We start from the raw sequence: 14,680 nt of genomic DNA on the forward strand, positions 1-14,680 counted from the left end.
TAAATTTTAATGAATTTATTTTTCTTTGCTTTTCCATTTTTGGGCTCTACAATAAAAAAATAACGAGCTTTCATTTAAAATTCATTTAAATTTCATTTAAAATTCATTTCTCTTAAGAAATCAGAAGGTAATCAATATAATATAATATATAATATAATATATTCATCATCAAAGTTTACATATACATAAACATACATATGAGGGACTAATGAATATTCAAAAAGTTGAGAAAACCAAGTAAAATGGTTTTCTGTGAGTAAAATCACAAATATTAAAAAAATTTACATTAGCCTTAATGTGTAGGTAAGTAAATGCAGAGTATCATTCCATTTTCGGTCTTTTTTCAATCCAGTGTGAATAGTCCAGTTCAGGTTCAGTGTCGCAATTCGGTGATCCATATCCATATCCGTGTATTATGTCAATGGGTGCATACATAGAATTAATAAATTATTAGTTCAATGGGTGCATATTATTTATTAGTGTTCTGTGGTGTATATGTCTATGTTTTCTATGGCTTAACTGTCATTCAATTTGAAATTCATTTCTTGTTTGAAACAGTTTGAGTTTTGAAATTGAAAGCGGGACTCCTACCAATGAGAAATAATTTTTTTATAGAGCATATGTTTGATTAAGTTTTTCTAAATACACTTGCTCTTATTTTAACATAATGTCTCAGACCAAGAGCTTGCGTAAACGCAAGGCCTTAATACCTAATGAAATTTCTGTTGCTATAAAAACTCCGAAGTCCAAACAATATTTATTTACTGAAGGAACAACTTCCAGTAATACTAAAGAAAGTGAATATGAAGATGAATATGAACAAGTGAAAAAATCTAAAAAGAAAAAACTGAGAAGAACTCAGAATTGTTCTCCATTCATCAATAGTAGCAAAAATAAATCTAATTCAAGGGATTCAAATAATGAAAAACGAAAAATGAGTTCGTCTAACAATTCAGACGTTGAGGTAATTTGTGAATCCAAGGAAAAATTAAAATCTAAAAAGAAAAAGAAATTTAAATTGCCCCTTGTGAATCTTAATGACCTTGAAGTTTTTGATGAGTTATCCGAAAACTCTAGAAGAGATGAATCCTGCAGAAAAAAAGATTCTCCCATGGATATAATTGGTCGCATATTGCAGGGTAAGTGTCAAAGATGTTGATTTTTATGATATTTAACCCTTAACCACAGACGTGAAAATATTGCCACGCAGAAACAGACGTGTGGTCATTTTGATCCCCTCAATAGAAATATCGGATTATCTCAAAAATCTAAAATTTTTTATCTATCAGTATTCAACATTCCGTCACTATCTAATATTCAATATCCTTTCGTTTCAATAGATTCAAATCAATGCATTTTGTCAATAAAATAGGTGATAGGTACACATAGTTAAGGAGAAATATAAAATCTGAAACCTGGACGGGTTGAATTTGACCTTTCGTCTGTGATTACGGGTTAATCTTATACACAAGTACTTGTCAATTTATTGAAATCAAATAATACTCTTAGTTGAAGAAGTGGCCTCTTCTAAAGGAGGAAAATCGAAATCTAAAAAGAAGAAATTTGAAGTACCTCTTATGAATCTTGAAGATCTTGAAGTTATGGATGGTAAAGCTCAAAGTAAGAAGAATATATCGTTTGATTCACTAAGCTCCGAAATAGAAGGTGAGCTAAAGAATTTTACACAAAATCATGTTACTAATAAGGAAAAAACTGTCAACATCACCTTAATTTTTGACTAATGAAACACTTAAATCCATTTCTCAATATCAATTTGTTTTATACGATTGTATATGAATTTTTATAGTAAATGAACCAATTTCGAGGAATTCAACTGATGTAAAAAGAAGATTGAGATCATCTAACAATTCAAACATTGAAGTAATTTGTGAGCCTAATGAAAAAGCAAAATCCAAAAAAAAGAAAAAAGTTAAATTGCCTGTTCGGAGTCTTGATCTTGAAGTTAGGGATAATTTACCTGAAGGCAAAGAAAATGATTCACCAATTGATTCAATTGATTGTTTATCACAGGGTAAGTTTCAATCATCTCGATATTTAATATATCCAGACTTATACACATGTGTCAATATATTAATGTTAGAAATGTTTTATGATTTTCAGAAATTGACTCATCTAAAAGAGAAAAATCAAAATCGAAAAAGAAGAAAGCCGATGTTAAAGCCAAACAGAAAACTTCTTTGGAAAAGAATATATTATTTGATTCACAGAGTAACAAACTAGAAGGTAAGTTATACATTTTTATTGCATGTACTAATATAACAGAATTATTTGGCTATGGAACCAAATTGATATTAACTAAAATTTTGAAGATTTGGATCCTGCATTAAATTGAGATCTGATCCAGCTCGTCATACTTGGAAGAACTTAATCTGTCGTTTCATTACCAATCAATAGAATTATCAAGATCAAAAATTTGATTTACCATCTGGAATATTTGAATCTTACGGGTACTTCACCTCTGAAATTAAAATATTCATTATATGAACCCAAATTTTGATTAGTAACTTGGTATTTAGTATTATGACGTAAAATGAGCATGGTATATTTTCAAATTAACCTCTTTTCTTAAATATAAAATGTGGAATCTACAGGATTAATTTTAATTGAAGTGAAATATCTTTTCAAATACGCATATTCATTATTATAACATTTTATAACTGTAACCCTTAAAATTAGAATATTAAAGAGGTATCATGCAATGAAATGCATTCTGAAAATGAAAATTATGTAATTGGTGTGGCTTTGAAGCCATAATAAATATTTCCAATTTGGTATATTTTTTAATTTCAGCAAAAGAAGATATCAATGTAAGAAAAAATAATAAAAAAAGAAAAACATCCCAACGAGAAGAAAACTCAAAATGCTCTGATCAAACTGGAGAATCAGATGGAAATGATAAAAATTCAAGTATCTCTAAAAGAAGTAGTAAAAGAAGCACTGTTTTAAATTCTAGATGTTCTGATAAAGCTGAAGAATCAGAAGAAAGCATCAAGATACTAAGCGTTAAGAGGACCAATAAAACTAAGAACTCTAAATCAAATGATATATCTGAAAAAACCGAAGAAAATATCAATATTTCACGAGTCTCTGAAAGGAGTAGTAAAATTGGGAACTCAAGATTTACTGATCAATTTGAAGAAGCAAATGAAGGCTCAAGTGTTGACAAGCCATTGACTAGAAAAAATAGCAGAATTTCAAACTCTAAATGTACTGATCCAACTGGAGTACCTGTTCGGTTTTCTTCTTCTTTCAAGTCAAACCTTGAGGAAGTAAGGAACTCCACAAATGAAGACCAAACTTCAAACTTATGTTCTGACCATTCCAATAAACCTGAACAAAATGTCATAAATAATGAGAATGCAGAAGGTATTATTTCCATTAATGAATGTTGCAATTCAATTAATGTAGTTGATTGTGATAAAAGTGGACAAAATGAAATCAGGTCACGGAATAATTCGTTCAAGCTATCATTTGAAAATGGAATTGTCATGTCAAATCAAAAAAAACGAAAAAGGTATGAAATCAGTAATTGAAAAGCTTATCAGAAGAGAATAATTATTTAAATTGTCAACATTAAATTAAACATTATTTTTTGAGAAGCTCATTTATTTTATTATCAATTTTCTTCAGGTGGACAATCGACCCACTAAACACTGTAGAAGTAAAGAACGACATAAAAAAAATGTCCTTAAGTGTTAATTTAGGCAATAAGCGTGTTGCCAGAAAACGTTGGTCAACTGAATTGAAAAAGAAGTTGGCTGAGTCCAATAATTATTCAATAATTGAGATCAATGAATCAGTAACCACCAATGAAATCTCAAAAAATGGCCATAGTAAAAATCTATCCAGTTCAAGGTGAGAAAATTTGATTTTTGCTGTATTGAAGTAAAAAATATCAAATTCATATACAGAACTGTAATTTTAAATATTAGCTTCTAGTGATGAAATCTAATCAGAACTACTAGATTTATCTGGTACTGCTTATCCAGATACATGTTTTGTCGTTAAAGTATCTTTCATTATTTCATCATGAATAGTCTCAGTATAAGATTTATAAATGATGCTAGTGCCTAACAGAAATTTTATCAATAATATTCTCTACTAGTTCTTCCAGTACTTCAAGAAAATCCAATGTTTCAAATCGAGAGGTCGCTGCTTCTATTCTCGATTCACCTCTTCCAAATAATACAAATCTTAGAGATGATACCATAGGTAAAACACAACAAACTAGTAAGGATGAAATCCTTACTAGTGATTCAAATACAACAAAGCACAAAGACAATTCCCAGGAACTTTCCTTGAGACGTTCTAAAAGGTGAATCATATAGATAAAATCATCTTATTTGGTTCTTACTAATATTTAACTGATCTTGCAGGTATTCAAAATCTCTAGATGGAATTTCAGTATTAGAAGAAACAATAAAACTTGAGAGCACAGGAGGTGCAATGCTTGAAAATGATTCGAGAAATTCTGGAAATAGGTAATTAAATAATGTGGCGTGAAGTCATAAGCTGTTGCGCTTGAATTTGAATTCATGTAGTTTTTCACGGAATTTTACATATAGATTTTTGCTTCAACAAATCTGAAGTTAAAACTTATCGTTCTGTGACATGAAAACACAAAATTTTCATAGGAAATTGATCAATTTTTAAAATCTCTAATTGGTTAAAAGTCTTAATGCTCTGATCAAGTTTCTTACGGATTAAATCAATCCAATGATTGAGTCAGGGTCATAAAAGTGTCTTTATAAGACTACAATCTGGCCTGTCCTGGTGTACTATTCCCATGTTTGGAGTGCACCTAACATGTCCTATAAAACTGTTAGATTCTGTACAAAAAAGGACAATTCGTCACTCACTTCTCTGGAGCACTGTAGAAAATTTGTTCGATCTGGCTCTATTTTATAGTCGATGGGCAATGCTCTTCTGAAATAACAGGAATCGGTCCTCTTCTAGCACTCTCTTCAAGATTATCCTTTAGAGTTCAGTCTTCACGCCCCTTCATGGTAATTTTGGGACTCCAAACATATTGCCTAGGGAGGTGTTCCCCAAGGCAAATAATATCCAAAAATTCAAGAACACCAATTCCTACCTTCTCTGAACATTACATGGTATCATTTTTCATGAGTACCAGAACTTTAAAAAAAAGAACCCACTTCAAAAACTGTTTTGCCCCTATGAGTTAAATCGTTGACTTATGGTTTGAAGAAAGAGGTTGTACTATTAATTATAAATATTATCATTTCATTCTAGATATTTGCCTATTTAATTGTCAAAAAAATGAAATTGTAAAATTATTCAGAAAGACAAAAAATGTTTATTACTAATACCAGGTCTGAGATCAGGCAAAAAATATTCTGACAACAGTTAAAAATTTTTTCCAGAAACCTCAAAACTCCATGTTCCATTTTGAAGAGACGGGGTACTTATGATTTGGATGTTAGTGTTACAGATGTGTCTGTTTTAAGATCACTCTCAGAAAGCAATTTATCCAATAATGAATCCAAAGATGACAGAAAAAAAGTTAAATTCCAGCATGTCAATATAAGAAAAAAGTGTGACGGGCCATTAACAAAAAAATCTGAATCACAAGGTATAGTTTACATTTGCTTAAAGTATTTCCATATAATCATTATAAAATATCTTTGCAAAAAGTATATGATGATTATATTTCATTTATCCTGTGAATTGTTCAGTACAATATACGACGAGTTTACAAATAGGCACAAAAGACAAAACCAAAAAAAATTCACTACTGCACAATATTCCAAAGGCAGGAAAGATACTTAGTCGACGCAGAGCAGACCGACCTTACGCACCAAAATCTGAAGCACTGTTTTCCCTATTATCAAACATACTAACATAGCTTGACAACGACCGTCGACTATCGATCTGGAGGATCCAGATTTTTGTCGGGATCATTCACGCATTGAATTACATTAAACATGTATTGCCATTCTCTGTTTCACATAATAATTCGACCACATTCCTCATTATTCTGAAAGGGTTCATGTACCAAATATTTTTTATGGAAACATTGTAGTAACACAGCTACTGTTGCTTCTTCTAACTCCTCATCACAAGAACTACTGAAAATTGTGATTATTGTGTTCTCGTAAGAATTTGAATAACCTACATATAATTAATATTTGCAATCTGTACTGCAAGGCGAACTGGTGTGCTCACAAAAGTGAATTGATGCGTCGACTCTAGTATGTTTCAGCCTTAGGGCTTCTAACTGTATTTTCAAGTCACAAACCCAAAAGTTTCATTTTATGTTATGTGCTTTTTCCTTTCATTAAATTATATGTGACTCAGTGATATTGTTCATTCCAAATTGTAAAAACTTTCTTCTCTTTATTCAAGTAACAACTTTTTTCAATAATTTCTGGGTGCACATGATCACGTTTTTACAGGTTTCTTATTCTTTGGAAGTTGGTATCAATTTCCAATAATTGATAGTTGAATATTTCAGAGTGAATGAAAAAAAAAAATTGTAACTCGTTCAATTGATTTTCGTATAAAATAAATTGTGTCTTTAAATGTATTTTCAACACAAATCTGAAATTTATAGGATTTATCAAATTTAATATTTTCAGTTGCAAGTGCGAAGAAACTACCTTCTATATTAACTGCAGCAAACAAATCAGTAAGCTTTGATCAGACTATGTTTTCTGCAGTATCATGCCCAACGAGCACACCATTACATTCCTCAAAAATGAATAGTCTTCTGAAAAAAACTCTTACAAAAGAAAATTTAGGAACCATTTCCAACAAAAAAAGGAGTGTAGAGGAAGAAAAAAATAAGGTTGTAAGACGAATAAGAATGCCGAACTTCACAAAAATACATCAGGAGAGGATGAACAGAATGGAAGACATATCACAAATGGCTGAGAGAAAGGCAGAAAGAGCAAAACTGTTATTATCAGGTCTAAAACCAGCGTCACAATCTACTTCCATTAATAATAAAACACCAAAACAAGTTGATAAAGAACAGCCTAAACAAATTAAGTTCACGAGGAATAATCAGTTAGCAAGTACCTCAGCAAAAATAGTAACAGCAAATTCAAATATAAAGCACAAAGAAAATGAGTCAAATTTGAAATTGCAGGAAAAATCCAAAAATACGATAAGATTTGGATTGATCGGGAAATCTGGAATTCCAAGGAAACCTCCTATTCTAAAAACAAAAACAACACAAATTGATGATATTCTGAAAAAATCCGAACAAATAAAAAGTATTGCTACAAAATCTAAACCACAACGTGACACTAGGGAAGATAGAAGGACAATTCTGAAAGGTGTTAGAGGAAACAGAAGGTTTGATTTACTGATGAAAATGAGAAACAAGTGATTTAAGAACTATGTTGTTGTGCTTGCTGCTTTTTAATTAATTTTATTAATATGATCAATGAGCCATTTTTATTCTTCTGATTATGTAGAAGGGAACTCATGATTCATAATATAATTTTCTAATAAAAACTTTTTGATAAGTACTATATTTTAATCTGCATTCATATTTTATTGAAAGTTTCCCTATTTATTCAATTTCTTGAAATTGATGAGGTTTTCAACTGGGTTACTGACTATGATGCTCTGAATTTATATTGAGAAATGGACAAAATCGGTGTAAATTTAATATTCACTGAAAAGTAATGGAAAAAGCTCTACTCGAAAAATTTTTTTAGATCAATTGGAAATGAAGGATAAGAATTTTCCTGAGATAAGTATCATCACAGTGTCCCAACAAACATTCAAGCAAATGTTGAAATATTAAATTAATGTACTTTTTTTCAGTTCAACTTAATACACAATTTAGAAATAACGAATTTTCCATTCCAAATGGAATTGCTTGTATTAAAGCACCAAAAATCTTATTTAATTCACTGAAAAGACGAGATTTGTGAAAAGAATCTTAAAAATTGCATCATAACGACTTTCTGATCAAAAACTTAGAACTACTTGTGTATACCTTGAAATGTTTCGTCCTACTTAATTTTTTTACCAAAATTACCATCCCAGCAAACTACTTTAGACAGTATAAAAGAGGATTCTACTTTAACTTCACATTGACGATTAACAGAATGTAAACTATTCATCATATAAAGATAAAAATCATTACGACAGTATTGTTTTTCAATTAGATATACGGTTATATTCAATATCAAAGATTAATTTTTTTGTTATAATTGAGAATTAATTTTCAATCATAATTGACACTTTCTAAATATTTTCAATTGAGCAAGAAAATTTTAGCGTTTTCTTTATCATTTAGTTCATATTTGCAGGGTATCTCAGCAAGAATGAATAAGCAACTTTGAACCAATTTAATCTTACAAATATAAATAGCAATTCTAATATATACAGCTTTCTTAAACTCACACAAAAGAACTTAACTGATATCTAATGTAATGTTTACTGAAGACAAATTAATACATTCTCTCAATTGAACACAATTTAATTTGGATATGTTCTAATAAAGAGTAATATAGTCCACTAATGCAGATCTTAATGAAAACTAAACAAACATTTCAGATATATTATACAAGATTCTTCTGATGAAAAAATAAAATTTCAAATTATTGGTTATGGAATAGTCAAATATCTATTTAAAACTATGTTCATATATATAACAAATGTACAACCTATCAGAAAAATGGATAATGACATGAAAAATATAATATAAAGGGTAAAATTTAAATACATGTGAATTTATTAGGAATAAATGTATGTGAAAAGAAATGATACAAAAATTTATACAAATATCACGACTTCAAATATAAACTAGAATTAAATACAGGGTGGAATGATAAACATCACTGGAATATGTAGTGCTACTTTTTGCATACCTAAAGTTATGCTAATTTTTGGTTCATTATTTTCAAGCAGGTGATGCACAAATCTTGATGTTAATTACCCCCTGCATTACATATCAGTAGAACATCTAATTTTTTGAAAATAATAAATTACAAATCAATTAGTATCTTTGGAAGTTGAAGGTTGTGTTGAATCAGGTGATGGGGGACTATTCGACCTACTACTTTCATTAGTATTCAAGTTTTCAAATACTTGAGAACATAACATACAGATATAGTCTTCATCTTCATTTATATCTCCGGCTGATAGTCCTACACAAGCCATATGGAACCAAAGTTCACATCCACCATCACACTGTACCCAATCCACGTTGCCAGTGGGTACCTGGCAATTAGAAGCAGCGCATGTAGCATACTGGTCATCTTCATCCTCTTCATCAGAATCGGCAGATTTTTTTTGCTTTGATTTTTCACTGCACTTTTTTCGTCCGGGTTTTTCCCTCTTTTCACGGATTTTCTTATCACCAGGTTTTTTGGCTGGATTGGTCTTTATGCTCTTTAATTTACGGGCAGCTTCACATTCCTCTGATCTTCTCTTTCTACCTCTTTTAGCTGGGAAAGACTGCGATTGTTGGTCAAAATCTATCAATATAGGTTCTTTTTCTGGGTTTCTGGTAGATTGAACAAGTTTCCACAACTGAAGAGTCTCATCAAGGTGCACTTCGAGTAGATCTCCTTCCATCAATAATTCTGAAATTTGTTCATTCAAATCAGCACTTATTTGAACTCTAAACTCCTCTTCATTGATTTTGGGTAGATGTAACGAATATGCATGTTCATCTATATGATCTTCTTGAAGTGAACTTGACGTACACTCCTTAGAATCATCTGATTCACCTGAGGATTCCTGCAACTTGCTAATACTACTCTGATTTGTAATTTCTCTCACTTTCTGTTGTAAATCTGGTTTTTCAACAGGTTTTTTCAGTTCATTGGATATTGTTTCTTCAGTCCTTTGATTCGCAGCAGCTTCCATATATCTTTTGTGGAAATCACTTAAAATTTTTTTAGCTTCTTCCAACTCAGAATTTTGTAATATGTTTCTGGCTCGATCTTGCCAATTCATTGCTCTCTCAGTCAAACACTGCAATGCTTCCCCTTCCGGTAATCGGCAATACAATTTTTGAAGAGACATCAACAAGCCAAGAATAACATCCAGTCGTGGACGTTTAGTTCTACAGCAATTTGGACATAAAAATTTGCAGTCTTTAAAACCAAAATGCATAGCGGCTATGGTAAAATTACCCTTGAAATTTGTGGTAGCAATTTTTGGGAGTTGAACACAAACAGAATGAAACCAATCTTTACAAAGTTCACATTGCATCATAAGTCCAAAAGCTCCTCTTTGACATGTGCAAAAGGATGCACAATCGTTAGGATCTAAACTTTTTAAGGAATTCTCTTTCCTCAAATTTCTCATCAATTCCATTTCCTTTTCTTCGGCTTGCTTGAAAGCAGATACAATGGAAACAGGGTCTCCATTTTCAAAAATTGGAACTTGATCATCTTTATCTTTCTTTTTTTGCTTTGGTGGAGTTATGTAATTTCTTGGACTAAGTGCTTCTATGAGGGTTACTGAGGAATTTTTCCGAAGAAATACTCTGCTAGTCTTTTCTTTCCATATAGATGCTGATTCTAGAAAGCAAGATAAACGGTTCACTTCAACTAAATACAAAGGCAATGCACGTCCTTTCTTAACCAACTCTTCCATATCATCATAATAGGGATAATATTCTGCTGAATTCATATCTTCTTGTAATCGAAGCCAATCACGTGCTTTATTAATTGCATCAAACAGATATTCTTCTGTTGGGAGGTAAGCATTGATAGCTGCTGCTTCTGCTAATAGTTTATCCACTTCTATAAGAACATCATTACCTTTATCTTTTAGTACAGCTTGAGCTTTTGTTTCCCACTCCTGACTGGCAATGAGAAGGCCCTGAAGAATTCCTAATTCTTCCTCCATTTCTGGATGAGGTGGCAAGTCCATTCCTCCTTTAATTAAGCTGTTAATTGAATCTATTGCCAACACTTCAGATCTTTTTTTGTATGACAGTACATCTTTCAACCATGCAGTCTGTTTTATTCTAATAGCAATTTGTTTTAAAGCTGGTAGTTCAATACATAACGAGTTTCCTAAACTATAACAATTTTCCAATTCGGTGAGGACACAATCTGATAGTTTTGAATTCAGTAATTTTTTACTTTCTTTTTCGAAAGCTTTGGTCTGTTGTAGTAACATTTTAATATTTTTGCTCTCATCTAAATGACAAGCTAAGCTGTCTAGTTCCTCACAAAACAATGTAAGTTCTTCAATTGTCAATTTGTATTTATTATCTGTTGAATTTCTAGTCCTGGTTCTTATTTTATTCAAATCAAGTTGATGGATAACACTAGCACACTTTTCTGCATCTACTACTGCATTAGTGAGTGTTTGAAGTAAATCAGATTTAGGGAATTTCTTGCCATTAGCTTCATTCAACAAAGCTTTCAAATCTGTAAGGGATAAGGTTTTTGGAGTGTTAGGATCCAGAGCATCTTTTACTCGATTTACCCAATGATCAAATGATTCAGCTTTCAACTTGAGTCCTTTCAACATTACGGGCAATTCATCTAAAGTATAACGATACCTCAGGGTATGTGCTCCTGGATTACATTTGCATAAATCTTCAAAATGTCTCAAACAAACTAAGACATTAGTACAAGTACATGTTAATGCTGATAAGAAACATGTTGTTTTGCATATTTCACATTGTCTTTCATCATCTGGTAGTAATTCAAAAGCTTCCCTCTCCGCACTTGTAACACCCCATTCCAATAAATTTTTACGAAGTTTCTTTTCAGTATCAACCATATGCAACATATCTTGGTAAGTGGCTGCAGCTATTGTTATATCTAGTTTATCTGGTACAAGGGCCATCTTACAGACAAGCTCGTCATGTGAGAACACACAGAATCTTCTCAAGTGTGAATAGTGAAGAACACATTCTCTGCCCATTCTCAGCCAGTCTGCAGGAGCAAAATTAACTGCTTCTGCGAAATTATATCCTTGATTGAAACCTGCGTGGTAGGCTCTTGGAAAAGTAACAACAAATTCTCCGGCACACTGATCAGTACGATATACAGGAACTCCAGCATTCATTAACACATTGGGGTTCATTATAGTAACCAATTGATGCAAAAGATCGGGTTGAGAATGAAATAATTCAGGTGCTGCTGATTTCATAGTTTCCTCAAACAATTCTGCCTTGCTACCAGGAACACCATACCATGTTTTGGCTTCTCCCCAGTGCAAATAATTGATGGAATAGCTCCAGTGATCTTCATTATGCCAGCAAAATGTTGCAAAGCACATTCCTACATACATCCATGGAACTTTCATGCCAGAAATGTCTGCATTTATGTATCCCAAAACAGATCCTTCGAGTACAGGCAGATTATTTAAATTCCAACCTGAATCAGCATATTCTTTATCGCCAGGATATAAGTTTATAGATGTCTTAGTTGGGAAACCTGAGCCATGGTCCATAGTATGTAAATCTGCTCCATACTCTACTGTTACGTCTTCATCTATAGAAGAAACAATTCTCCAAAATTCTTTTTCAACCATTGGAAGTGGTACCATATGAACTGGCATGTTGAAATATTCTGATTTAAATTGATCCGCCATTTCACCAAACTGCTGTAATGTATATTCTCTTTGTGCTTGTTCAAATCCAAAAGCTTCCATAGGTTTAGAAACTTCTTCTGCTACACATTTAGGACAGCGCCAGTCTCCTTTAGGGACATCTGACAATGGAGGCATCAGACAAAATGTATGATAACTATCATCACATCCATCACATAATAACATAAATTCTTCTGAATCCCCTCTACCACAATTATGACATACATATTTAGCTAAAGGATCAAATTCTGTGCTGAAATTTTTAGATCTCTTTTTCTTATCATTATATCCAGCCATCTTAGGTCCTGCTCCATGAATTTGTAATCTTTTTAATTCATTACTATCTGTATCGTCATCATCATATTCAGTTTTTGCCTTATCCTCATCTGCATTTTGATTTTCAAACCTTTTAGATCGTCTAGCTTTCTCACAAGGAGGTTTTATCGCCATTCTCCCTACAATTCCATGAGGTTTATAATCCTTATCTGTCTTTTCATTACGTTCTGGAATATCAGGATCAACTTTGATTTCCATGGTTTTACCTTGCTTGAACACATCGAACGGATAAAGTAATCTTTCATAATGTTGTTTTAGAATGGTACCAATACTTTTACCTGGAGGGTAGCCTAGTCGAATTGAAATTTTTGACCATTTACGTTCTTTTGATGCAGACTCAAATCCACCTTCCATTTGCACAACTCTATGCAATGTATATAAATCCAAAGCTCTTTTCTCAACCATGGGAATTTTCAGAGAAGAACCTTGTAGTTCCCAAAATTTAGCTATTTGATCCAGAAAATTCAATTTTATTCTAGTTTTGGCTTCTAATTCATTCAAACGTTGGATTCTAGGAGTAAACCTTAATTTATCTACATCAACAGCAAATGGAGGCTGCCAATTAGGAGGAGGCTTAATTTTGCATATACCTGTACTTTCAGCAATTGGACGAATTTTACCAATGTAAGCTAAGGGATCTGCAAATTCTTCTTCAGTAGGATGAAACACTGGAACCTCTTGGGGTACACTAAATTCAAAACCTTCATCTTTAAAGAGTTGGTCAGATTCAACTTTGTAACCCAAATCTGTCTTAGAGCTGCTAGACAATAACTTCATACTAGTAATTTTTTCCTTTGAAGTCGCCATTTTGTCAAAACACCACAATTGCTAAAAAGCAATTCATTTATGTAGATAAGTAAAATACATCAGAAATGTCTTTTCCACAATATTTTTAGATATTATTCATGTTGAATAAGAATCTGGGGTATACCAAAACTAGAGTGGGACAAGCTTAAATTCAATTCCACTCAATAATCAACAAAGGTTTTTACAAATCTCTCTTTAAAAACTATATAATACCAATACTTGCTTCACGTCTTAAAAGAACTTCTGCGACATTTTTCCAGTTCACTTAATGTCTTCTTCGGGCATAACTTTTGCAATGAATGTTTTCTCATACACAAACAATGTTCGCTTCTATAGCAGTAAAATGTTGTTTACAGGTAACCCACAATTTGCACTAAGCACTCTTTATTTCACTTAGTCTTGATGTATATAAGTCCCATATATTCCAACATGTAAAACAGTTCTGAAGAAAATTTCAAACAATTCCAAAACAGGTGAATAGTTTCGATATTTGTATTAGTTCAGAATCAATTCACGTGCAAATCTAACACTATAAATTTCTTGAAGAGCGTTTTCTCTATTAGAACAACCCATACATATAGGATACTGAAACCATACACTTCTTGTCAAGAAATCAAAATACTACAAATTCATAATTGTAATTATACTACCGACAAAATAAACTCGATTTCTAAATTACGTGACCAAGTCACAGAACAAGATATGTATGTATATTTTGTAGACACATAGATGATATGTCAAACATCTCAGCTCTTCTATACTTTTTCGTCCTTTTCTTTTTCTATCCTCGAAAAATTATTTTGTACTTTTTGTTGATATTGATATCTAGAAATACTGGTTATCAAAGTGACTCTTGAAAAAGTTTAAAATTTGACTAGCGATTTTTGGGTTAATTTGAAAGAAACTGGTAAATTTTTAGTTGATCATTTCTTATGGCGCTCAAATCAAACATACATGTAATTTGGGCCGGCCA

The 14,680-nt window shown here is 31.9% G+C and overlaps 2 protein-coding genes across 3 annotated transcripts; one reads left to right on the plus strand and one right to left on the minus strand.

The window, feature by feature from the left end:
- The first annotated feature begins 528 nt into the window (after positions 1-528).
- Positions 529-7,528, plus strand: LOC123679240 (putative uncharacterized protein DDB_G0282133). 2 transcript variants are annotated; one of them, XM_045616722.1, is made up of 10 exons: positions 529-1,139; positions 1,510-1,665; positions 1,808-2,032; positions 2,122-2,244; positions 2,812-3,535; positions 3,652-3,876; positions 4,136-4,336; positions 4,398-4,502; positions 5,406-5,614; positions 6,621-7,528. In XM_045616722.1, exons 1-10 carry the CDS (start codon positions 668-670, stop codon positions 7,373-7,375), a joined length of 3,195 nt encoding a protein of 1,064 aa, XP_045472678.1. In that variant the 5' UTR covers positions 529-667; the 3' UTR covers positions 7,376-7,528. The 2 variants fall into 2 exon arrangements, with proteins under 2 accessions (XP_045472678.1, XP_045472677.1); XM_045616721.1 differs by having other exon boundaries at positions 530-1,139; positions 4,127-4,336.
- An 805-nt stretch (positions 7,529-8,333) lies between these two features.
- Positions 8,334-14,412, minus strand: LOC123679239 (lysine-specific demethylase lid). The gene has a single exon (XM_045616720.1). It carries the CDS (start codon positions 13,705-13,707, stop codon positions 8,995-8,997), a length of 4,713 nt encoding a protein of 1,570 aa, XP_045472676.1. The 5' UTR covers positions 13,708-14,412; the 3' UTR covers positions 8,334-8,994.
- Between the last annotated feature and the right edge of the window lie 268 nt (positions 14,413-14,680).

Source organism: Harmonia axyridis, chromosome 4 (assembly GCF_914767665.1).
Source record: "Harmonia axyridis chromosome 4, icHarAxyr1.1, whole genome shotgun sequence".
NCBI classification, from domain to species: Eukaryota; Metazoa; Arthropoda; class Insecta; order Coleoptera; family Coccinellidae; genus Harmonia; species Harmonia axyridis.

Bases quoted from the DNA above. Each gene is read 5' to 3' on its own strand.
- LOC123679240 (XM_045616721.1), top strand. From the start codon at position 668: ATGTCTCAGACCAAGAGCTTGCGTAAACGCAAGGCCTTAATACCTAAT. The intron at 1,666-1,807 runs GTGAGCTAAAGA...GAATTTTTATAG, and splicing joins ACTAAGCTCCGAAATAGAAG to TAAATGAACCAATTTCGAGG. The intron at 4,503-5,405 runs GTAATTAAATAA...AATTTTTTCCAG, and splicing joins TCGAGAAATTCTGGAAATAG to AAACCTCAAAACTCCATGTT.
- LOC123679239 (XM_045616720.1), bottom strand. From the start codon at position 13,707: ATGGCGACTTCAAAGGAAAAAATTACTAGTATGAAGTTATTGTCTAGC.